The sequence below is a fragment of the Epinephelus fuscoguttatus genome, linkage group LG24 (genome assembly GCF_011397635.1).
Source record: "Epinephelus fuscoguttatus linkage group LG24, E.fuscoguttatus.final_Chr_v1".
NCBI lineage: Eukaryota > Metazoa > Chordata > Actinopteri > Perciformes > Serranidae > Epinephelus > Epinephelus fuscoguttatus.
Window position 1 is genome coordinate 7,006,106 of NC_064775.1, and position 25,126 is coordinate 7,031,231.

At 42.3% G+C, this 25,126-nt stretch overlaps 2 protein-coding genes across 2 annotated transcripts; both read right to left on the reverse strand.

Moving 5' to 3' along the window:
* Positions 1-55: 55 nt before the first annotated feature.
* Positions 56-7,073, reverse strand: LOC125884683 (cyclic nucleotide-gated channel cone photoreceptor subunit alpha-like). Its single transcript, XM_049569779.1, has 8 exons — positions 7,064-7,073; positions 4,767-4,811; positions 4,533-4,631; positions 4,142-4,198; positions 2,938-3,084; positions 2,397-2,498; positions 2,208-2,314; positions 56-2,118 (listed from the first exon to the last, which is right to left on the reverse strand). Exons 2-8 carry the CDS (start codon positions 4,805-4,807, stop codon positions 764-766), a joined length of 1,908 nt encoding a protein of 635 aa, XP_049425736.1. The 5' UTR covers positions 4,808-4,811; positions 7,064-7,073; the 3' UTR covers positions 56-763.
* Positions 7,074-15,702: 8,629 nt separating this feature from the next.
* On the reverse strand, positions 15,703-24,901 carry atp1b1b (ATPase Na+/K+ transporting subunit beta 1b). The gene is made up of 6 exons (XM_049570159.1): positions 24,704-24,901; positions 21,915-22,043; positions 19,499-19,654; positions 18,967-19,151; positions 17,433-17,516; positions 15,703-17,326 (listed from the first exon to the last, which is right to left on the reverse strand). Exons 1-6 carry the CDS (start codon positions 24,792-24,794, stop codon positions 17,066-17,068), a joined length of 906 nt encoding a protein of 301 aa, XP_049426116.1. The 5' UTR covers positions 24,795-24,901; the 3' UTR covers positions 15,703-17,065.
* Positions 24,902-25,126: the final 225 nt, after the last annotated feature.

A 25,126-nucleotide genomic window follows, 5' to 3' on the forward strand; every position in this document is an offset into this window, starting at 1 on the left:
TTCTTGGACCAAACTGGCAAAGAAACATTTTAAAAATTCAGCACAATAAGCCAAATACCTCAACTGCATCACATAAACGGCTGCAATGAAACTTTACTGTGTATATCAGTACAAAATGATCTAAATGATCAGAAAGTGCCTGTTTAATGTTCACGAAAATCTTACCAAGTATCCTATTATCTATTGAAGTAACAGTTTTATGATACTCAGTAGGGACACAAAGAAGAAGATACTTTATCAATCCCTGAGGGGAAATTCAATTTTGTCACGCTGTTGTCATGTACACACAGGCTTGGAATACACACACGAACAGGAACTATACATGCATTAAGTGGAGAGATGTCAGAGTGAGGGTCTGGCTATGGACAGGCGCCCCAAGTAGTTGGGGTTTCAGTGCGTTGCTCAAGATCACCTCGGTAGTGCCTGGGAGTGCCAAGTTCACACTCCATATTAAGTCCAGACGGGGACTTGAAGCAACCCTCTGGTTCCCAACCCAAGTCCCTAGGGACTGAGCTTATCAGTTGGTACTTAGGAAGTATGGAATTACCCAGCCCTCTGAATGTCTGTGTGTATGAGAGTGGTCCTTCAAGGCAACCTTTCTATTTGACCATATATAGGATTAATGAATGGAGACAGCCACTGTCCAAGTGCTGGTCATGTGCTATTTGGTGACGAGTCCAACAGCACCATGGAATGACCTCAGAAAGAATGCCCTGAAATGGAAAAGTCCTTAAGACCAGCAGTAGCAGCGCCAAGCCAAGATCTACTCGTCTATTCTGAGGGTTCGGACCTGGTTTGAGATATTGGTGAGCCGTTGCTTTAGTTTACGCTGGGAAGATTCATACTGGTCTGTTAGCTTTCGAAATTTGACTGTCATGACCTCGATATTCCCCTCAATTTTGTTGACCTTTTCCTCCAAGTCTTTGACATCAACAGCAGCGACCAGTGACTCATCTATGAGATTATCTTTCATCAGAATGGACCTTCCCTTCTCCTCCAGCAAGGTTTTAGCATCAGGATACTCAATGAGTGCCTCCATCAGATCGTCTTTGGACAGGGCAAACAGATCAGAATAGCCCACACTTCGAATGTTGGCTGTTCTTCGGTTTCCTGCCTTACTCCCCTTGATACCAAGGATGCTGATTTCTCCAAAGTATGCCCCATCACTGAGGACCACAAACTGGGTCACCCCATCATCTGCTACCACAGCCAGCTTTCCTTCTTTGATGATATACATTTCTCTGCCAATGTCCCCCTTCTTACAGATGTAGTCACCAGGACTGAAAACTTGTGGCTGAAGTTTAAGGACCAACTCAACAAGCAAACCTGCTTCACAGTCTTGAAAGATGCGCACTTTCCTTAGAGTCTCCAGATGGACGTTGATGGCTATCTCAGCTTTTAGTTTGTCCGGCAGGTTCTTCAGCACCAGCTTCTCATCACAGGTTTTCTCCTCCGTCCAAAGGTAGTCAAACCACTTCACCACCCTGGCCTCCAGGTCTTTGGTGACCTTTCGAAATTGCATGTATTGCTTGATAGAGTCAATCTTAGCCTGGAACTCTACACGTGCAGCATTCATGTTGGAAATCATGGCACCAACATTGCCTACAATTGTAGCAAAGATCAGAACCCCAGTGAGGAAGTCAACTACCACAAAAAAGTATTCAACATCTCGGACTGGGGGTGGTGTCTCTCCAATAGTGGTCAGGGTAAGAGTGGACCAATAAAAGCAGTAGATGTACTGTCTCGCCAGGCGAGCAAATTCAGGATTAGTGGGGGCTGGATAAACCCAGGTGTCTGAGCCAAAGCCAAGTACCTTGGAGATGGCAAAGTAGAGGCAACCATTCCAGTGGATAATGATAATGATGTAAAGTACAAGGTTAGCAATTCGAAAGATGTTGGGGAAATTGGTTCGAGTTTCAGTCCGGTCAAAGAACTCAAAGAGCCGCGCTAACCTAAAGAGACGGTTGAACCTCCACTCTGGGTTGTCAACTCCAATTTTGAGGAAAACAATATCTGTGGGAATGATTGATATGATGTCTAATTTGAACTGGCGCGTCTTCATGTACTTTTCTTTCAGGATCTTCTCATCCTTTACAAGAAGACCTTGCTCCAGAAAACCTGATGAAACAACAATTTTATTAGCATTATCATGAGCTTAAAGTTTCCTTTAATCTTCACACATCGAAGCAAAAGTTCCTGTCACTGACCTGTCCTGGCTCTCACAAAGGTGTCAATGTAGTAGATGACATCTGAAATGTAGTCCGCAACCATCCATGTGGTTGAATTTGCATACTGCAGTTCGTTGAAACAAGCCCTACAGAGAGGCAAAACCATGACAAAGAGCTCCGAAGCAACAATAGGGTGAAGAGGAAATAGAAAATGTCATGAATACAGACCTGGCCACCAGGAGCATCAGGTTGTAGAACACTGGAACAGATATTGTGCACAGCCAGTAATAGTACATATCTGTGGCGGGGTCCATGATCCACACCTCCTTTCTGAATGAGAAAAGGGATGTTTTACGTTAAAAAGCATGTTCATACTTGGCAAAGTAAGGTACTGTCAAAGGTTGTTGGTATCACTGAGATCCAAGTATTTTATCAGTATAGTATTGAAGATTTTCAATATGTCCAGCCCTGTTTTAGTGATGTCCAAATGAAGCTTCATGTAGCAATAGTTGTATTTGCTGAACCCACTAGATGGCGCTCTTGGTGGAATGAAAAAGGCTCAAGGGATGGCAATGCAGTTTGGTTTCAACCCCTTGTTGAACAGAGTGCCAGAGTTCACTCAAAAAATAAAGAAAATGGTTCATGAAGCCATTGCTAGTTGAAACTGTAGTGGACATTTCAAAGATACCAAATCAAAATGAGCAAACAGATGTCTAAATCCTCATTTAATAGAAAGTTGCAGCCACAGAACATACTATGTGATACTTACGGTTCTTCCTTTTTATCATCCTTTTTGTCGTCTTTCTTGGCATCTTTCTTATCGTCTTTCTTTTCGTCTTTCTTCTCATCTTTCTTTTCATCTTTCTTCTCGTCTTTCTTTTCATCTTTCTTTTCGTCTTTCTTCTCATCTTTTTTACTGTAGATGTACAGAAACAGAGGCAGGTGAGGTAAATATCTTGACCCCTGTCATTCAGTGCTATCAGAGAGCCTGAGGAGGGCGCTGTGACACAGTACAGTCGTGCAGTCCCAATGCTCTCAGCACTACAGCCATCATTGATTTTAAGTGAGATAACCAGTGCGAACAGCAGGGACATGCTGTGTGAGGAATAAAGCCTTTCTGTAGCAAGTCAAGTGAAGGGCTCGTACATTATGCAGTTTAATAAAAGTGTCGGTCGCTCATTTTTTAAATCAGTTAATAGGCCAAATATAATTGTAGACAAATTAAAGTCCTGGACTCCCCAGGTCTTACATGACCACAGGATTCTCCCTGGCTCAGTTCATACACGTAATCTTTCATCTTTTTAGGCAACAAACGAGTTTTATAGCAACCTGTCACCAGTCACCAAATGTGGGTGTTTTGAAATTACCCATTGCTGTTTTTCCAGCGGCTTTTGTTGACGACAACTTAGTGGTTTTTATCAGCCCGTTACTGTTTTTCCAGCAGCTTTTTATACAACAAACATGAGAGTTTGTTATCAACCTGTCGCTGTTTTACAAGCAGCTTTTTAGGCTCCAAGTTTAGGTGTTTTTGGTGACCTGTCAGTGTCTTTCCACCGGTTGTGCCACGAAAAGACATTGCCGCTTTTCCAGGCAGGATTGTGCCCCTGAAAGTGTTTTTTTTTTTTTAAAACTCAACCAGGATATTTTCTTTACCATAAACGAACAAAAGTAAAGTTTCAATGTATCCATGACATGATAATGTTTAAAGGTAAGGTATCTGCAGTTCTTTAGAAACGTAAAATGCCAACATTTTTTTCTGGTGATTGGATTACCTAACCAAGACTTTGGTCCAGAGTGAGATATCATCAGCTACATGAACAGATGGCCATGAAATTATCCGTTGATATATGTCGCCCCCTGAGCATGAACCCTAACAGTTTGGCGGCCCTTTGACCTTCGCTTTGACCAACTCTTTTGGTCCATAGCAAAGTCTCAAAATCTCGTGGTTGGACTATCAAGACTTATCATCTTACCCATCATTGTTGTTGGAGTTGTTCATGTTTTGTGCAGCCAGGGCGCAGCGACAATCGCTGGAAGAGAAACAAATCATTGCATGTATTACGAGAGGTATAGCAACTCAATATCATAAGACTACCCCGGCTTTAAGTCATATGACAAGAGAAAAAAAGGTGTAATATTTTAAGCATTAAGTCATGATATAATACATTGCTTCGAGCAGAGTAGCTTTCTGTCTCTGCGTCCCCGTCACTCAGAGACACTTTGCTGTGTTTGGGACTGATAAAAAGCAGAGCTAAATCTCTGTGGTGACCGACTGTGGTGATGGACTGAAAGATGGCGCCGAAATCTGGGTCAGATCCTCCAGCAGTGCGATCCCCCAAGGACTGGGATGTGTTTGCAGCTCACCTGCTCCTGCTCCTCGTGTTCTCCTCTGTTCTCTGGCTGCTGACGCTGGACTCTGCAGGGCCAACGCTGCTCCTCCCAAAATGCATCATGTTGGATAGCCTTGGAAAAGAGATCATGTTTTATCAGCAGATACACACAAACTGTCAGTTTAATATCCATTCCCATGACTATTTATATTATCTGCAGTGAACTGAGACTGCCTCTGATGGATCCTTAGTCCTTAGCCAGACTCACCTGGACAGCAGTCCTGTCCCCGTCTGATCCTGAGTGTCCATCAGCCTGGAAACATGGAGCAGGATAATATGATGAGCTCACAGTCACGCTTGTATACCATGTTATATTACCATGCAGAGGTAAGTGTGCATCTACTCATGGCCAGGAGGCTCGTGCTTGTGACAGCACACGATGTAACAACCCGTTCTCATACCATCATCTATCGCCACTTTGCAGTTGACTTTCACGTCTACTTATTACACGCTAGGTATCCCACTGTGTTTATGTTACAGGACGCCACAACCAACACCACGATGTCAACCAAAGCACAGGGTTAAATTTAGAAAACAACATCATGGTTTGGCTCTACATTCAAACAGGAAGTGAACAGCAGCCTCCCAGGTGGAAGTCTGGGCTTAGTTGGACCCATCCACCACTTTCCAGCTCTTCATATTAAGGACGCATTCACACTGGCGCTATTTGGTCCGCTTTAAATGAACTCTGGTCTACTTCCACGAGTACTTTGGTTCGTTTGGATTGGTGTGAACACTCATTCAAACTCTGGTGCGGACCAAACGACCAAACTTGAAAACTGGGGGTCTCGGTTCACTTGCAAGAGAACCCTGGTGCGGTTCACTTACAGTGGGAGATGCAAACGGACTATCCAACGATCCAGCGAGAAGAAGTGATGTAGAGCGTAGTGCATTTTTGTTTTTTTGTGGTGACCAAGCCGGCTGAAGGGGATGGATTTCCGTTTTCGGTCCTGGCCAGTCGATGAGCAATACCGGGCAATACCACCCCCAAACGAGCAGCTGTTGTTAACTTCTCGAATTTAATGAACATTTTTTGGGACATATTAACCTTTTTTTTGACGTTTAATTAACATTTTTTGGACATTTTAATAATATTTTCTAGACATTTCATTAACATTTTTTGGGATATGTTATAAATGTTTTTTGGACATTTTAATAAAAAAAATTTCAGTCATTTTATCAACATTGTTTCAGACATTTTTAATATTTTTAGGACATTTTATGAACATTTTTTCAGGCATTTTATTCATACTTTTAGGACATTTAATTAACATTTTTTTGGGACATTTTGTCAATATTGTTTCAGAATTTTTTAATATTTTAAGGACATTTTATGAATATTTTTTCAAAGATTTTATTCATATTTTTCAGACATTTTTTGGACATTTTGTCAGCATTATTTCTCAAATTTAATGAACATTTTAATAATATTTTTCGGGCATTTCGTTAACATGTCTTTGGACATTAATATTAAGAAGTTTAATTAACATTTTTGGGGGTATTTTATAAACATTTTTTGGCCATTTTAATATTTTTTTCAGTCATTTTATGAACATTTTTTCAGACATTCTTTTCATATTTTTTGGAACATTTTAATAATATTTTTTGGACATTTTTATCAAGATTGTTTTGGACATTTTTAATTACACTTTCTTGACATTTCATTAACATGTTTTTGGACATTATTAATATTTTTAGGACATTTTATGTCGGGCAATAACGCCCCCAAATGATCAGCTGTTGTAACTGTGTAACGTTGTCCAGGTGGTTTGGTCCGCTTTAAAAAGTGCAGTGTGAAAGTGAACCGAACCAAATGAAGGTGTGAAATTTTTCTGCATTCCCCACCCAATCGAACAGAGTCCCCCGGACTATCCTGGTGTGAATGCGCCCTAAGTTGTTCCAGATAGTGTTTCAGTCATCCACTGGTGTATTATACAGTCATCCAGCTGACTCGTGGCGTGTCGTAACACTGCAACAGGTTCCATCCAACCATGTTACACGTTGTCTGACACCAAATCCAAACAAAGCGGCAGTACTTGACAACTTTGTAATGAGAATGGGCTGGATGTAAAAATTAATGGTGTCTGTCTTGGCCAACGTTAGCTAGCTCAGTGGTGCTAGGTGAGTAGATGCACACTTCCTTCTGCCGTCTGTTTGGTTTCAGTAATGTCTGCTGAACACAGGAGCATTTTGCACTCTAGTGTGTCAGTCAAATGCACATCTTGTCCGAACAAAATCAAACCAATCAAATCATCAATGATGCTCCAATCTTGTATATTGTAACTGAATTCAGTGCTAAATATTGCCTTTAAATCTGTTTGTGTTTAGTCCCATTAGCTCCACATGTTTCCCAGCACTGTTAACTCAAATCCTTCTCCCAGATTACACCTGCTAAAATTAGATGTTCAGCCCGATGTCACTTGTTAAGCTCAGGACTTCAGAGTCTTTTCTTGTAATCACACTGTAACATTAAAAACAAACCCAATCTGGGTACATTTGGCTTACCTGAATGTGAGTGAAGATGATGATGACGGTGAAATCAGGGTGAGCTCTGAGTGAATCCCATATCGCTCCTCGTTTGTTCTTCCTCCTTCACGTCAAACATGAGGCTGGACTTGTGTTCGGCGACACAGATCCTGCCGTCACAGAGTTAATTTATCTTCTAACACAAGTCACACGAGGAGACAGCACACATGCTTTGCTGTGGTGAAGATCTTGCCCTACTGCTCATCCACTCAGCACTGGCTCCCAGCAGAGGATGAAGGGGGAGGGAGGAGGAGGAGGAGGAGGAGGAGGAGGAGGGAGGAGAAGTCACTTTCATGAGTATGTGAGATTAAGGCGGCAAACTTGGGGCTGCACAGGGCTGTTTCTGTTTAAACAAAAAGGATCTTTAACTAAAGGTCTATCTCTGTCGGGATCCTCTCCATAATGTTGTCAGACACTTAGAGCAACAATCTGAGCCTGTCAGTGACAAAACAACACTTATAATGGACGTAAATTCATGTTGTTTGTATCACTGGATAGGTAAACAAGAGTGACCAGAGTCGGAGCCACCTCTTTATTTATATCCCTTCCAGTCTGAGTCAATCCTCTTAGTGTGTGGACGGCTAAAGTGAGACATCAGACTCCACCTCCACTTCTCGGAGAGGAGCAGGACAATCCCCCAGCAGCCTCAGCTAATCTCTGCTCTGCTCCCGCTGCTTCCCTCTGAGCCCGGTGTGTGACAGCTGGGAGCTGCTGGGGAAGTGAGAGCAGCTGATCAGTTAGAGGTGCTAACAGGTTACAGGCAGGGAGAGCGTCTCAGGGGGGTTCAGCAGTCAGTCGTACGGTGTCTCTCTCAGGGCCAGTGTATGTTGGAAAAGCCAGTTTCACGCTGAACATGTCTGTTCACTGGTGCAGATCTGCCGAGTCAGATTAGCTGCTGTAAATGAGATTAGAGTTTATCTGCTGATGCTTGTCGGTAAGCAGACGGAGAAGAAGTGATGGATCACAATTCACACTGATGAGCCTGTAGTGACGAGGCTGGTGTGGAGGCAGTTCAGAGCAGTGGTTCCCAGCTGGTCCAGCAGCAGGGTCCAGATCTCTCCTCAGTCATTAGTTCAATGTCCCACACAATTTACCGTAATCAGCGTCATAACTGAGTTCGGCCATGTCGTCAGGCTAGTTTGCGTCTCTGTTGAGTAGCTGTCCATTAGTCATTCACTCTACAGCAGGAAGTGGGACTTAAAAATAAAATCTTTGTGCCTGAAATTCGCCGTTCTTCAAACATGTTCTTCAACATGCTGACCCCATACGTCCAAAACTGACACAGGAGGATACTTAGCCTGTCATATTTTGATGTGGAGCCCCAGAAGCCACACAACACACGATTTTATAAATATTTTTTGGCCATTTTAAAAAAAAAAGTCATTTTTATCAACATTGTTTAAGAACTTTTTTAATATTTTAAGGACATTTTATGATTTTTTTTTCAGGCAATTTATTCATATTTTTTTGGACATTTTCTCAGCATTATGTCTCAAATGTAATGAACATTTTTTTGGGGGCACATGAAAATTTTTTGGACATTTTAATAATATTTTTAGGACATTTCATCAACATTTTTTCAGGTATTTTATAAACATTTTTTGGACATTTTAATAAATTGTTTTCGGTCATTTTATCAAGATTGTTTCAGACATTTTAAATATTTTTTTATTGTTTATTTGTTGTTTTTATTTATTGTTTTGGGCATGTCATGAAGTTTTTAGACATTAACTTCTTTTGTATATTTTAATAATATTTTCTGGACATTTCATAAACATTTTTTGGACATTTTAGTAATGTTTTTGGACATTTTATCAATATTGTTTTGGGCATTTTAATTACATTTTCTAGACATTTCATGAACATGTTTTTGGACATTATTAATATTTTTAGGACATTTCATTAACATTTTTGGGGATATTTTATAAACTTTTTTGGCCATTTTAATTAAAAAAAAAATTCAGTCATTCTATCAAGATTGTTAATATTTTTAAGACATTCTATTAACGTTTTTCAGACATTTTATCAACACCCCTTCTCCGCCCTGCTAAGTTAGTCTTTAAACTACAACGAAAAGTACAAGACACAGACATTTTGTCACGTTTTACTGCTCAGTGAGTCTGTCCTGCTCATCTGTTGGTCTCCAGGCTGTGACGCTCATTTCATGACATTGGAGGCTGTCCATAGATAATCACTGGCCCCATGTGCATTTATAATTGCTGAGCTGCTCTGGGTTCAGTTTGTTGTCTCCAGTGTCTCCCAGGATGCACTGCTCACTGACTCACCCTGCTGTCAGGATATCATCACTGGATGATTTACTGTGAAGAGCTAAACATCTTCATCTAACAGATCAGTGTATGTACCAGTCCTTGATATGAGAAATATCTCTGCAACACTTTTGGTTATCATTAAAACTGCAAGCACGAGTGAACAATGGAGGAAGTTTTTCAGATCAGTCTGGGTGGAGAATAGGCTTGTGCCAACATCAGTAAATCAAACTGTGACGTCACTGCTGTCATTAACTCCCAGTGCTGCTGATGTGTTAACAAGCTGCTGACAGCCGACTCACCAATTAAATTCATTACAGCCTCAGCTGTGTCTGCCTCCCCACAGGACCACCGTGTCATGGCGGCTCCTGCATCAGCCACTCTCCTGCGTCAGACACACGCCGGACCCCGGGTCACTTCAGTTCACCTCCACAAACAAGACAAGACAGTCACAGAGACACAAACTGATGGTGCGTTCAGGTGCTCGTCAAAGCTGTGACACCAAGTATGACATCAATAACGTATTGTGATTAACATGTTCAGGCTCTACCAAGAAGAAAGACACACGATTTTACCAATATTTTTTTGGACATTTCATTAACATTTTTTTCAGGTATTTTATTAACATTTTGGGGGAAATTTTAATACATTTTTTGGGACATTTTATCAAAATTGTTTCAGACATTTTTAAGAGTTTTAGGATGTTTCATGAATATTTTTTTGGACATTTTGTCAACATTATTACACAAATGTGATTAATATTTTTTGGGACATTATAATTAACCCTTTTTAGACAGTTAAGCAATATTTTTTGGAACATTTTAATAGTATTTCTGGGACATTTTATTAACTTTTTTGGACATTAATATTTTTAGAACATTTCATTAACATTTTTTCAGGGTATTTTATTAAGATTTTTTGGACATTTTTAATATTTTTAGGACATGATATTTTTTTGACATTTAATTAATTTTTTTGGACATTTTGTCAACATGATTTCTCAAATTTAATTAACATTTTTTGGGACATATTAACATTTTTCAGACATTTAATTAACAATAATATAATGATATTTAATTTTTTTTTTTATCGACATTGTTTTAGACATTTAGACTCTATTTTCTGGACATTTCATTAACATGTTTTTGGACATTATTGATATTTTTATTTATTATTTATTTTATGAACATTTTTTTAATCATTTTTCAAACATTTAATTAACTTTTTTTTCAGACATTCTAATAATATTTTTTGGAATTTTGTTGACATTTTTGTGACATTTTAATAATATATTTTTGGACAATTTATTTACATTTTTTCTAACATTTTATTAACATTTTATGAACACTTTTCAGATATTTAATTTAACATTTTGTTAGACATTTTAATAATATTTTTTTTGAAATGTATTGACATTTTTGGGACATGTTGATAATATTTTTTGGGACATTTAATTTAATATTTGTCAGATATTTCATTAACACCTTTTTGGACATTTTATGGTATTTTATTTTGGAATGCCTGGTTTCCAGCAAGAGCCACAGTCATCATCTACTCAGAAAAGGTCAGGAAATTCAAGAGATGAAAGACCCCTCTTCTTTAAATCACCAGCCAGGAGCTACTACACTGTCAAGACAGAAATCTAAGACACTCTTTAAGGTCCAGTGCAACACATTGTCACTCCAACCTCGTCACATATTGACGTTTTGGTCATGGACTTCCCCACGTTTGGATTTCCTTATTGTTCATTGTTCAGGTGGTTTTTACCAGGAGCCAAATTGTCCACAGAGGACTCTTCCTCTCCAGAACAAACAGCGCAGATGAAGAACTGTGTGATTGTGCCATTGAACAAATCTGCTACACTACACATCCCAGCAGACATGACACATCTGACTTACCACAGTTTAGAGAGACAGATCCTTCCTACGCTCCTGTCAGCTGAGTGACCAGGTTCATGTGATGCAGCACTGCTGCCCTCTTGTGTTCAGATGGCTCTTGTTTAGTGGCTGGGATGCAGCTATGACAGATATTTGGAGACAAATTTACTTTAATTATGGATGGAAAAAAATGTACATGAACACTTCTGGACTGAGGCTTCAGATGTTGTTCCAAGAATCTGCCGGAGCCACTCTCCCAGTTTGGGGATCGCTGCCCCAAGTGCTCCTACGACCTCGGGGATCACGTCAACTTTGACCTTCCACATCTGTTCCAGCCGTTCTTTCAGCCCCTTGATACTCTTTAGCCTCTTCAACCCTTTACTCTTTGACCTTTGATTCTTCTCCACCTTTTCATGTTCCTTCTCTCTGATGTTGCTGTCGGCTGGTATCGCCACGTCTACCCCCACTGTCCTCCTCTGGTGTTCGTCAACCACCACTATATCTGGTCCGAAAGTCTGGAAGCTGAAGCCCCACAGGATCTTAGCCCTGTCGTTCTCAACCACCTTCTGGTGTGTCCCATTGTGATTTGGGTACTTTGAGTCCATTCTGGGTACAGAACTTCATTTGTTTTTTCACTGAGGCAGAGATGTCCCCACCGCCCTGCTCCCCCACTGCCGGCCGACCACACGGCATCTGTCAGTCACATGATAGAGTGTAACCAGTAGAGATGCTTCTGATGGTGTGTGGATGAGATAGGGGTGTGGCCCTACTGACATTAGACACATCCTCGCAGTACAACACATGCTGATATGAATTTAAGGGCACCGGGGCTGTGATGTCACCACCAGGCTGGGTGATGGGCTGACTTTTGTTTACTGTACTCCTGTTACATTTGCGGTGGGCCTGCCTCGTTGCCATGGAGCTTGTTTGTTGGTGTCTGCTGCTACACAGGTGTTAGGTGAGGTGTGCTGGTGACTGAGCCAGAAGGTTTGAACAGCCCGCCTGCTGTTGGATCAGCACCCACAATCCCAAAATTTTGAGCGGCCCCATCTGGCCTCCCCTATACAACATTTCCAGGGACACCACTACTTCTCAGGAGGTCAAAGCTGGCTGCTGTGAGATAAAGTTGCTCTCCGTCTTAACTGTGTTCCTCAGTGTTCAGTGGAAACACTGTGCCCTGACAGTGTGATGCTATCTCACTGCTCCAGTACTGTTATCTGAGGCTCTGTCAACCAACTCCCTGCCTGCCTCTGTCTCTCTGTCCACACGGTCTCCATCTTTACAGCTGTGACACAAGCAGTCTTAATCAATGACTCTCTCATCCTGTGCAGGGTCATGGATGGTTTTTATAGGTATATATATATATAAGCCGTGTATCCTTTGCTCCCATCAGAGCGAGATAACATGGACACCCAAAATTAGAGTCACAAATTCAGTATCTGACCAAAAGTCTACTTCTTTTCCTGCAATATGACATTGACAAATAGCCAGAGAAGGGTTTTTGCAGACCACTGTGTTGTCACAGTAAATTTAGCCTTTGAACTTTTGGATATGAAACGTATCTTTTCATCATTTTATTCTGTGTTTGTGTAAAATTTTGTTGTAGTTACGTCAAAAACATGGTTTTTTTTTTAGGTCACAGTGACCTTGACCTTTAATCTTTGCCCACCAAATTTGAATTTAATTCAGTTCTAATCTAATAATCAAGTCCAAGTGGACGTTTGTGCCAAATTTGAGGGCGTTCCCTCAAGGCTGTCTTGAGATATTGCACTCACAAGAATGTGACAGACAAAAGGTCACAGTGACATTTAGCTTTTGACCACCAAAATTTAGACGTTTGTGCCAAATTTGAGGAAGTTCCCTTAAGGCTGTTTTGAAATATTGTAGTCACAAGAATAAGACAGACGCGAGGTCGCAGTGACATTTAGCCTTTGACCAGCAATAGTTAATCAGTTCATCATTGAGTCCAAGTGAACGTTTGTGCCAAATTTCAAGAAGTGCCCTCAAGGTGTTCTTGAGATATCACCTTCACGAGATTGTATGAACAACACGGAAGCATAATGCCTTCGACTGTAGTTGTCGCCTGCACAGAAGCATAAAAGTGAAAGGTAGCATGTGATGGGTTCACATATAAAGTCAAGGTCACTTGATACGGTTGACCGGTGTAGTTTGGTCGAGAGAAAATAGTTCCGACATGAAAGTGCTCACAACAAGTTCTGTGGATTATCTTGAGTAACCAGGTCATGATTTCTGGAAAGAGACATTGCTGTTGAGTTCTTCAAATGTATTTTGGGGTGGACTGTCCCTTTAAGCAGCAGCTGAATGTCCGGCCTCATTGGCCCCCGCGGCTCCTGGTGACTTAATACCTGCTCTCTGCTGGTGTCTGAAACAACATCCCTCTGTTAGCTACTTCACAGCAGCAGCGACCTCTTGTAATTACAGAACCATGTGTCTGCGACCGCTCCAGCAGCCTCCTCCAGTCTGAACACTGAGAACTCAATGACTGAAGGGTAACAGAGATCGTGCAGTCACGCTGCTCCCCCTCCTCAGCCAGCAACAATTCATTCATTCATTCATCTCTGAGGTCAGACAGGAAGAGGGAGAAGGGGTAAAGTCTATCACACAGACAGAAAAAAGGACATTGTTCCGAAATAGTATATTCATATCATTCTCCACTTGTCATTGGGTTTGTGCAGGGCTGCTTAGAGAACATAGTATTACTGAGATGAAGGATCTTGAAGGATCACTGACTCTGATGATGATGTAATTTCTTATTTCTCTTTGGAGCACTGACTCCATCAGGCAGTTTGTGACTGGACATTGAAGATATTTGAGCTTTTATCAAAGTCCAAAATCATGAAAAAAGTCATAAGGCCCGTTTCCACTGAAGAAGTTCCTGGTACTATTTGGGGGGCAGGAACTACTACAGGAACGTCCTCTCGCTCGGCCCTCTCAACCGCTGTGACTCCACTGAGAGAGCGGAGTACGAGGAAAGTTCCTGTAAAGTTACATGCTCTGGATGTGACGTAATTGTTGCACGACGATTTACCGGGGCGACGTAGGGACGCCGTTAGCTGTTAGCCCTACAACATGATTGAGCTAACTAGTAGTAGTTTCATGTTGTATCCGACAACGGGAGGCTTTTAACAGATGACGTCCTGATGTTAGCTTTGCTGCTGCTGTTAGCTGTCCCTGTCAGCTGATGCTTTCTAGACATCGCGATTTTCCAAAACTGAATACATACCACACATAAACACAAAACTGCTTTGCTAGCTCAGTCATGTTGTAACTAAGATATCCGCTGGAAAAACATATGTTTTTCACGGACCATTTAGTGAGTTTTTTTACATGGCGGCAGAAGCTATATGAACAAGCTAACCCTCGTCTGCTGAGTTTTAAAAATGGCGGCTATTTTGTTGCTTTCTGTTGACGTCACATCCCTCCTTGAGTATATCCAGTCAGCACCAAGTAATCCCCAAGCCCCAGCCAGGAGTCTTTCGGGGCCGTTCTGAGTACCTACTCCGAGTCAGCGACTTGTTTAGCCCCTGTAAAAGTTCCGGAACTCTGTCCTTCGGGGGCGGTTCCTGCGGTGGAGACACACACCAACAGCCCTGGCCCCGTAAAATTACCCCGAAGTTCCTGCGGTGGAAACGGGCCTATAGTATAGCATGTCATCCAAAATCATAAAAAAAGTCATAGTATAGTATGTCGTCCAAAATCATGAAAAAAGTCATAGTATAGCATGTCGTCCAAAATCATAAAAAAAAGTCATAGTATAGTATGTGGTCCAAAATCATAAAAAAAAGTCATAGTATAGCATGTGATCCAAAATCATGAAAAACAGTCATAGTATAGCATGTCGTCCAAAACCATGAAAAATGTCATAGTATAGCATGTGATCCAAAATCATGAAAAACAGTCATAGTATAGCATGTGATCCAAAATCATGAAAAACAGTCATAGTATAGCATGTGGTCCAAAATCATGAAAAAAAGTCATAGTATAGCATGTCGTCCAAAATCATGAAAAACAGTCATAGTATAGCATGTCGTCCAAAATCATGAAAAACAGTCATAGTATAGTATGTCGTCCAAAATCATGAAAAACAGTCATAGTATAGCATGTCGTCCAAAATCATGAAAAACAGTCATAGTATAGCATGTCGTCCAAAATCATGAAAAACAGTCATAGTATAGCATGTGATCCAAAATCATGAAAAACAGTCATAGTATAGCATGTGATCCAAAATCATAAAAAAAAAGTCATAGTATAGCATGTGGTCCAAAATCATGAAAAATGTCATAGTATAGCATGTCGTCCAAAATCATGAAATAAAGTCATAGTAACTGGTTTTAAATCACCCAGTGTATGCTGGGAAAAAGTCCCGGACAAACACATTATGATCGGATTCTGTGGTTCAGGAAGTCGATCTGCGAACGTCACAATATAACACAGGAAAAAGAAAACACAGGAGAAAGGTCCATTATGATTTTATTTGTTTCTACCTTTGATTAAATGACAAAGCTGGATGGAAAGTTGACTGATGTTAAAGTTCAAGTTGAGTGTTTTACATCAACATGAGATCCTATGGAATATCAAAGCCAACATCATTGATCGTCTAAAGCCTCTGAGCTCTGGAAGAACTCAAGTTTGTTTTTTTTAAATGCATGAAATCAAGTCATTGTGGAACTAAACTGCTTGTTACCTGTTCATTCTAACTACATTCATGGCCAAAACACGAATCGAGAGTTAACCACTGAGGTTGCAAGGTGAGACATTGACTTTAGCACTTAACATGATGAGATCCTAAAAACAAGTACTGCATTGCTTCTGTTAAGACTCTCATATCAACTCGTCACTTTGGTATTGCATTTATACATTACAATATTCTGCAAAGAAACAAAATGTACAACTGCATAAATATAAAATTCTTCCACCATGTTTAAATGGCTAAAAACATTCAGAGAGTTCCGGCAAAACAAAAAAAAATCTTTAAAAACTTGAGTTAGCACCGTCGCCCGTACAGCAGGCTGAAGTGTCTAACAGGCTGGACACACAATTCTACATTCAAGGCAAAATCAAGAGTAAAAGGCATGAAACCAAAGTAATAAAACCCCTTCACACATTTACGTGATTTAACAAAGCAATAAAAGAAGAAAGAAAGGCAAAGTAATAAAGAGTCTCCCGTGATCAGATGTAAAAGACGAATAAAAAGAGGAAAGAAGTTCCCTGGAGTGCAGCCTTTTCCTTACACAGATCAGAAGAGGGCGTCATGTCAAACCATTTCAATCATTAAGTAACCGGAAGTGTGCGTTCATGTCTGACACACACATGCCTAGGACAGCTAAAGCTTGCTCACAGAGGAAAATGAGGAACAGCGTGGACCAGATTTTGCGACTACGGCACACTCCAAAAATATCTACTGAAACCACACGAGGCAGCGATATGCAGAGGGGACAAACACGGCTTGCTACATGTCAGAGATGGAATTTAACTTTACAGTCGTCAATGAACGATGTCCCATGGCTTGTGGAAAAGTCTAATCTCCGGCGGAATAAATATTTTTATTAGGCCTACTGCTACTTTTCCTCTAAATTACATTCTAACGCTAGACAGAAGTGTAGAAGCTAGTGATGAAAGCAGACGAGATTACACATCGGTCCCCTATCATGGATTTTCTTTCATTTATTCATTCAAGACTATTTGTGATTGACTTAACCGCTACAGCTTACCCCCCCTCACTTAGAATCTCCTACATTAGATTTGTGTTTAGTTAAGGACAGAGGGGGCAGAGGTGGGAGGGGCGGCCAGGGAAAGTGCTACGGTCCTGATGGCGGTCATAAACTGTTAACCTGGATCTTAATGTCAAAGCGTCCCTGGTAGCGGTCCTTGTCGCTATAGCTGATGTTGTCTCCGTACACTTTGCACTCGACGCGCAGTTCAGTGTTCATGGTCAGGTTGGTGAACTGCAGAGCCACCAGCGGCTGCAAGTATTGAGGGTGCAGCAGCTTGCCGTAGTAGGGGTAATACTGCAGGGGGAAGCCACCGGCGATACCATGGTACTTAATCTCCCCGATTTTACCGGCATCCTCCTCTTTCTGGAAGGACAAAAAAGACAAATGTATGGGTTATGTGCAGAATTCATTTTTTGAAATCACATACACTTTTACTGAAGTCTAAACTGAAGGAATAAAAAGTGTGTACCTTGTTGGTGCAGTAGAGAGGGATGATGTTGGGCTGCACCTTGGGTTGAGCCTCTTCAGGGATGCTTTCATTGGAGATAGGAGGCTGAACAAAAAAGGACAAGTTAGGAGGTGGACTGGACCCAAATGCTTCAGCAGATATCTCCAGAGGCCAAGGCTGAGCAGTCAGACACATATAAACTGAGACTGCAACGTGACAGAATGCAATATTCAAATAGTGATAGTCAAGTTGCAGTTCACATCCATGTCTGCCCAGACTGATATGTAGCCATGACAGTCAACAATGCCTCCAGTACGGATGTTGCTGCCAAGTAGCTACAAATTCTAAAGCATGTCTACTGCTCACGCATTTCCACATTATCCTATCCTTGAGTTTATGGCCACAAACATTTTGTGAGGTCAAGGTGACCTTAACCTTTGACCATCATCAGTTAATCCTTGAATCCAGGTGGACATATGTGCCAAATTTGAGAAAATTCCCTCAAGGCCTTCTTGAAATATCGCAATGACGAGAACGAGCCTGACGCCAAGTCAAAGTGACCTTTGACCATCAAATTCTAATCAGGACAGTGACATTTGTGCCAAATTTGAAGAAATTCCTTTGAGGTGTTCTTGAGATGTTATGTTCATGACAATGATATGGACCAGTTCAGAGTAACCTTGACCTTGAAACTTCGACACCAAAATCTAGTTAGTTCATCGTTGAGCCCACGTGGATGTTTGTGCCAAATTTGAGAGTTCAAGGCCTTCATGAGATTTTGCTTTAACTAGAATGAAATGGATGCAAGGTCACAGTGACTTTGACCTTTGACCACCAAATTTTAAATCAGTTCATCCTTGAGCCCAGGTGGACGTCAATGCCAAATTTGAGAAAATTCCCTCAAGGCGTCCTTGAAATATCGCAATCACAAGAACATCAAAGTGACCTTTGACCATCAAATTCTAATCAGGACAGGGACATTTGTGCCAAATTTTAAGAAATTCCTTTGAAGTGTTCTTGAGCTGTTATGTCCATGACAATGAAATGGACCAGCTCAGAGTAACCTTGACCTTGAAACTTCGACACCAAAATCTAGTTAGTTCATCGTTGAGCCCGCGTGGACATTTGTGCCAAATCTGAGAGTTCAAGGCCTGCATGAGATTTTGCGTTTACTAGAATGAGATGGATGCAAGCTCACAGTGACTTTGACCTTTGACCACCAAATTCTAATCAGTTCATCCTTGAGCCCAGGTGACCTTAGCCTTGAGGGTATTCTGCATCACTTCCCTAAGGCCTGCGACACACTATATGACAAGTCCGCCCTCATAGCCTACCAAGTTTACATATTGATATCTGATCACCAATGTGAGCAGAGGTCTGAGATCAGATAATGTATCCAGAGATGGCAGATAAATTCCAGGTGGAGCTGGAGGGAGGCTTGGGCATCAGATTACACTGTGAGAGTAAGTAACTCTCCTTGGGTGAGCTAACACTAAAATTATTCGCTGGCATTATCAATGACATACAGTCAGAGTCTCGTCTCATATAAAATTACCTTTGGACGGTAGTTGACAATCCTGTTGAGCTTCACAATCAGGCAGGGTTTGCCCTCCTTGAAACCAAAGTCTCGGTCCTCGATGCCGGAGCAGGGTCCCAGCAGGGTCCTGGAGAAACGGCAGGCCTTCCTGATGCCTACATCGCTCTCCAAGTCGCCCCTGTTCTTGTACTCTGCAGGCTCATCTGGAGTGGGGGATGAAGTGGAAGATTAACTTGGGTGAGGACTCATCTGAAAGTCAAGCCTGTTGAATCTGGAAACTTCTCTTAAGAGGTATTTAAAAAGTTCTGTATACATGTCCAAAGAATACTCCTAAAACCTGAATGATATCAGCATATCCTACATATCTTCATCAGAAAATGCTTCATTCGGAAAAAGGCCAAATTCGGAATATCCAGCTGGATTTTGTAATTTACAGGCCCGCATCAAATTTAACGTATTTTCATATGCGGAATAAAAATGTGCATGGAAATGTAGTCACTGGTACATTCTGTCTACGCTATTCTCTATGGGGTGTCTGAGTTTATCCTACCTCCACAGTCCTCGTACTTCATCTGATCCCTCTGGAATTCGTCATCGTACTTGGCCAGGAAGTCCTTCAAGGCCTTGGTGTAAGGCAGGTAGGTCTCCACGTCATTGAGGTTGAAGCTGACTTCAGCTTTGTCTGATCGTGGGGTGTGTGTAAGGCCTGCGGGGACACCAAACTCTTATTTTATATGTAATCATAACAGTACTCGGTTATTTGTGCCTTTGACCATCATCGGCTGTATGCCTCCATGAACCAGTCAAGCTGCACTTACAGTTTACATCCATGTCATAGGTCACAGTGACCTTGAACTTTTGACCTTCGACCCCTTAATTCTAATCACTTCATTCTTGAGCCCAAGTGGACATTTGTGCCAAATTAGAGGAAATTCCTTCTGGGCCTTCTTGATATTTCGCTTTCACGAGAATGAGACGGACACAAGACAACAGTAACCTTGACCTTTGACCACCAAATTATAATCAGTTCATCACTGAGTCCAAGTGGATGTTTGTGCCAGATTCAAGGAAATTCCTTCTGGGCCTTCTTGAGATATGGCGTTCACGAGAATGAGATGGACACAAGACTAAAGTAACTTTGACCTTTGACCACCAAATTGTAATCAGTTCATCACTGAGTCCAAGTGGATGTTTGTGCCAGATTTGAACAAACTCCCAAGGTGTTCTGGAAAAGCCCGTTCACAAGAATGCCATGGACGGAGTGACAGTGACCTTGACCCTTGATCATCAACTTTCTCGTTCTCATTAGTTTAGTCTTAAGTCTAAGTAGAAGTTTGTGCCAAATTTGAAAAAAATTCCTAGATATGGCGTTCACCAGAGTGAAACTGACAGACAGGTGGACAGTCGACACAAAAACATGACGCCTCCAGCCAAGGCTTTGGTCGGCGCAGAGTCATAAAAGGTCTGAAAATTGCACACTAGAATTTAGATGAGATGACATCAGAGTTACTGTGACATTCAGGAACACTGACTGTGTGGGAAATACAGATTTTTGCTAACTTCTGCAGATTCAGATGAGATCATCAATATTAATGTCATGTCTGTGCGTTCAGGATACAGATACTGTTTCCCCAGCTTCCACTTCTTGTGCTAATATAAGCTGAAAAGGCTGAATACAGTCTAAACCGGCAGTGTCGCTGTACTGGACTCAGATGACACCGTGAGATCTCATGTGACTGAGTAAAAAACGCAAATCACAGACTGGTCTAATCAGCTGACCAGAGATCAGAATGACCTCAAATGAACAAATCATGCATCCTGCTTAACGTGGAACTCTGACACTAACTCAAACAGCAGTCGTACAGCAGCCCCCTGCCACCAGCCCTCCTCCCGTCCACTCAGACAGACGACTGTGTTCGGCACATGCTCAGTTCAGGCTGGTAAATCCCCACTGGCCCTCCCCCGCCATGGAAACCAGGCTGTGGTGTGTGCACAGGGGAGGCTGCCATCAGTACAGGCGATGCACTGGGACCACGATGTGAAGATATATGATGAGCTCATTTCCAAAACAATATGCAGCCATGTTACCTGAGGCAAGGATGAACATATGTAGCAACACTTTGAACATATGTGTTGCCTGCAGTTAATATCTGATGTGGAGAACCCTGTTCATGTGGAATGTAAACTCTGATCTGATTAGTGTCTGTGACAAAACTCCAAAGACAGGAAGGATATCTCACATCTAACTTTGTCTGGAACTTAGTGCACGCATTCATCCTGACAATGTCATGAAAAACAACCTTGTTATATCACCGAGAAGGCAACCTCTGATTCACTGAGTAAACACCAGAGGTCATAGCTCATCTGAAACAACTTGATTTACTGCTTCAGGGTTGTGTGCCCCCTGCAAACCAGTCAGGTCTGTGAAAACAGAGGCCTCACACATGTCTTCAATCAGCACAGCTTCAAGGTGGACACCCAAGATTCAAGTCACCAATCGGTATCAAATATTTCTCCCTCTGTTCCTGAGTTATGTCGTTGCATTGTGGCCAGAAAAGTGTTTTTGCAGAACATTATGATGTCACAGTGAAGTTAAAAATATCACTTGTGAAACTTTGTCATAATTAGCGTATGAATTCTTGAGTTACGGCCAAAAACGTGGTTTTTTTAGGTCACATGACCTCAAAGTTTGACCTTCGACCACCAAATACCATTCAATTCATTCTTGAGTGGATGTTTGTGCCAAATTTGAGGACGTTCCCTCAAGGTGTTCTTGAGATATCGCATACACAAGAATTTGGCAGACAAGGCCACAGTGACCTTGACCTTTGACATGTAACCACCAAAATCTACTTAGCACGCCCTTGATACCAAGTGGATGTTTGTGCCAAATTTGAAGAACTGTTTCCACAGAGTCAGTGGCAGATCTGCGTGCAAACATCTTAATAAGACAGGCCTCTTCTTACCAGGGGGTGCGACTCTGTCCTGCCAGGTGGGCTTGTAGTTGCTCAGGGTGAGCAGCAAGGCTTGGATAGTGCCGATGAAGATTCCAGCCAGGCAGCCGTAGAAAATGACGTAGAACAATAGGATTTTGACTGCGGAGGGGAGAAATAAAAAGTGTGTCAGAAACAATAACACGGTATAACCATACCTTATGATACCATTTCACTAGAAGGACGATAAGTCATAATGCTATCATCTTGGAAAATTCTAGATACTACAAGAATCACTTGCTCTCACGGTTCAGAGTGTCAAAATAAAAAGGGTCCCAGACTAAGGTATTCATTCTGGTACACCTTATGAGACTTACATTACCATTGAGCAACAACACGATAGCTGATAACAACAGTTACACAATTGCAAATGTGATAAAAAGGTATTTACCACCTTGGATTTCTACACATGTAAAACATCACTGACCACCTACTAGGGCTGCAACCAACAATATTTTGATCTGTCTCTTGGTTTCTCGATTAATTACTCAATCAATCACTTGGTCAATTTTAAAAGTCTTGTTTTGTCATCCAGAACCCAAAGATATTCAGTTTATTGTGACATCAAAACACAAGACAAGTAGGAAGTCATTATCTGAGAGTATGGAAAGAACTCCCCGTCTCCAGTCATTTCAGTGAACGTGCACAGACTTTGCCCTCCCCTGCTGAACTAAAGGAGTTAACTGCCTGCTTTGGCGGACCGAACGGAGGGGCAGGGCAGAAAGACGACAAGATAAAGGAGCTGATAATGCTGGTGTGTGAATACAACAAGCAACTTATAAGAACGACCAAAGGGACATCCAAATATGTAGAAACCTTGGGTGATTTCAGTGTTGTCTAGCTACATGACGGCTCGCACTTCCGAAGGCGACGTTCACCAAAGCACCCGCCTGTTAGACCAAATGTTGCTCTTAAAAACACTTTGCTATTTAGGGGAGGGCTCCTGGAGGCAGGTTGGTCGCCGCACGGCAGGGAAAGCAGCTTCAAAGCTGTCTCTGCGTGACGACGACTAGTGAGGGAGGACACCTGGATGCACGGCTCCATGGGAGACAAAGCAGCAGATGGTTTTATGTTCTCTTGAAACCATAAAATCATAGGCCATAAATAACTCATTTGGGCTTTCTGGCCAATGAGCAAGAAGCTAACTTCAGAGGGAACACACCTTTGAGGTGAAGGAGGAAGGTTAAAAGAACATACAGAACAGAACTCAAAAGCAAAGGTTAATCAACAAAGGAACCAGACGTACATCCAATCCAGTATTCGTACAAGACCTGAAGTCCAAGTTATTCACTTGAAGCACCCTTGTAACTTGGCAGAGATTAAAAGTCAGGCTGAGAACTAACTTTTTAGAGAGCAATCACTTTTAAAAATCAATCGTTCTGAGCTTAATTGGACTCTTCTTTTGGTCTCTCCAACATGAAGTAATCTATCGTCAAGCTGCTGGTGCTCCGAGGCTGCGCGTCAGACACCAACATGTTAACAGAGCCTGTGTCTCCACCACGGATGTAGGGAGCCACAAAGCCAGCATTCATAATAAAACAGTCCCAACAGTGGCGGCCATTGTCCGATTTACAGGAATTCAACTGTGAAGCCTGTTCTTACAGTTGAAGGTAGCAATTACCCAAAGCACTGCTGGTTGGCTGCTCAGTGGAATCAGTTTTAGCATGAAGATGCTGTAAAGCGGGCTATACATTGGGATCCTTTTGCTGCATGAGCCAATGTCAAAAGGTCACGACAGTGGGAACCAATTAATATGACACATAACTTGGACATGCATCAAAGCTTGAGTCCTCTGGGGATTCTGAACCGGACATTCCTTCATATCTACAGCACCATATCTGAGACACGGAGTCAAGACAGTTTACGTGATATTGTTCTTAACGTGGTCTCATGTCAGCCTTTTATGACACGCTTCATCACGGCACTGCGCATGGCACACTTCCCAAATGCATCAGCATTTTTCAGATGACCTCAGAAGGACAAACATGAGCGGCGCTCACACACACCAGCCTCCCTGAGCTGCAGCTCTGATGTGAAGCTGAGCACACATCATGTCACTGCACAGTGCACACACATTCTTTATACCCAGGTGTTAGTGTCTAGACTGAGACTGAGGAGCTGTGTGACATTGAGAGGAGCAACAAGGACATGCGCACTGGCGCTGCCGGGGAAACAGGAGAAGAAAGGTCGAGCAAGTTAATCAGTTGTATTGTTCGGGAGATTACAGTGACACCTGATCACAGGAACCCGACACGGATCGATGGGCTCCTGTCCGTTTCCGAGCAGGGCCCCTGTCACCTTGACTCACCTTGGACTGTGATGCATTTTTAACCCTTTGGCGGCTCGTTCCCAAAACTGCTATATGACAAGTTCCCCAACAACAAACAGCCAGTGTGGGCAACACTGAGGTCCAATCGGTTGCAGGCGTTCACTGTCTGCACCGCAGCGTCTACGCTCCCTGAATGCATAAGATCCAGCAGAAGCACGCATGCACCTACCTGCTTTTATCCGTCTTCACGCTTTTTAATAACCATAATAAATCAGTTGCATGGATGCGCATGTGACGTCAGATAAAAGCAGGCGCGTGGGAATGGAGCAAACTTGGAGATGAATGGCACAGTGACGCAATTACTAGTGATGTTTCCGTTTTGTTGCTGAATGCAGCAAAGTCAAATCAAACAGGTGGCATGAAACACGAGGCAACCGGCGCGCGCTCTCCGCTTGCAGAAGCGCGCGACCACCCGTGCGGTCAGCATACTCACACCAGCTGCCTCCGGTGCGACCGAGCAGCTCTCCTTTCTCCGAATTCCACAGAAACTTCTTCCATCCACCATCATCTTTAGCAGCAGGCATTGTGATTTAGTCCCTGTTAAAGCGCTCCCTTCAGTCTGCAGACTGCCTCCGTGCTGTGACCAAGCCCCGACCCGTAGCAGAGGAACCCAGCTCGGTCCGCTGGAAGGCACCCCAATATATAAACCGTTCGTCCTCGACTCCGCCCGAAACTCCTAACAAGTTACCTAGTGGCAGGGCGGAGCGGTGCCGGCCAATTAGGGAGCGCACAAGCCGTGCGCACCTCTGACGTCAGGAAGACGGACAGAAAGCCTATAGATGCAGACGTTTAAGACTCCACAGATCCTGGCGGAGCTTTGCAGATAGTGTGTGTGTGTGTGTGTGTGTGTGTGTGT

Bases quoted from the DNA above. Each gene is read 5' to 3' on its own strand.
- LOC125884683 (XM_049569779.1), bottom strand. From the start codon at position 4,807: ATGGACACTCAGGATCAGACGGGGACAGGACTGCTGTCCAG. The intron at 4,632-4,766 runs GTGAGTCTGGCT...CTCTTTTCCAAG, and splicing joins GGGACAGGACTGCTGTCCAG to GCTATCCAACATGATGCATT. The intron at 2,315-2,396 runs GTCTGTATTCAT...GCCTCTCTGTAG, and splicing joins CTGATGCTCCTGGTGGCCAG to GGCTTGTTTCAACGAACTGC.
- atp1b1b (XM_049570159.1), bottom strand. From the start codon at position 24,794: ATGCCTGCTGCTAAAGATGATGGTGGATGGAAGAAGTTTCTGTGGAAT. The intron at 22,044-24,703 runs GTGAGTATGCTG...TCCCCTCCGCAG, and splicing joins TCGCACCGGAGGCAGCTGGT to TCAAAATCCTATTGTTCTAC. The intron at 19,152-19,498 runs GTAGGATAAACT...CCCCCACTCCAG, and splicing joins GAAGTACGAGGACTGTGGAG to ATGAGCCTGCAGAGTACAAG.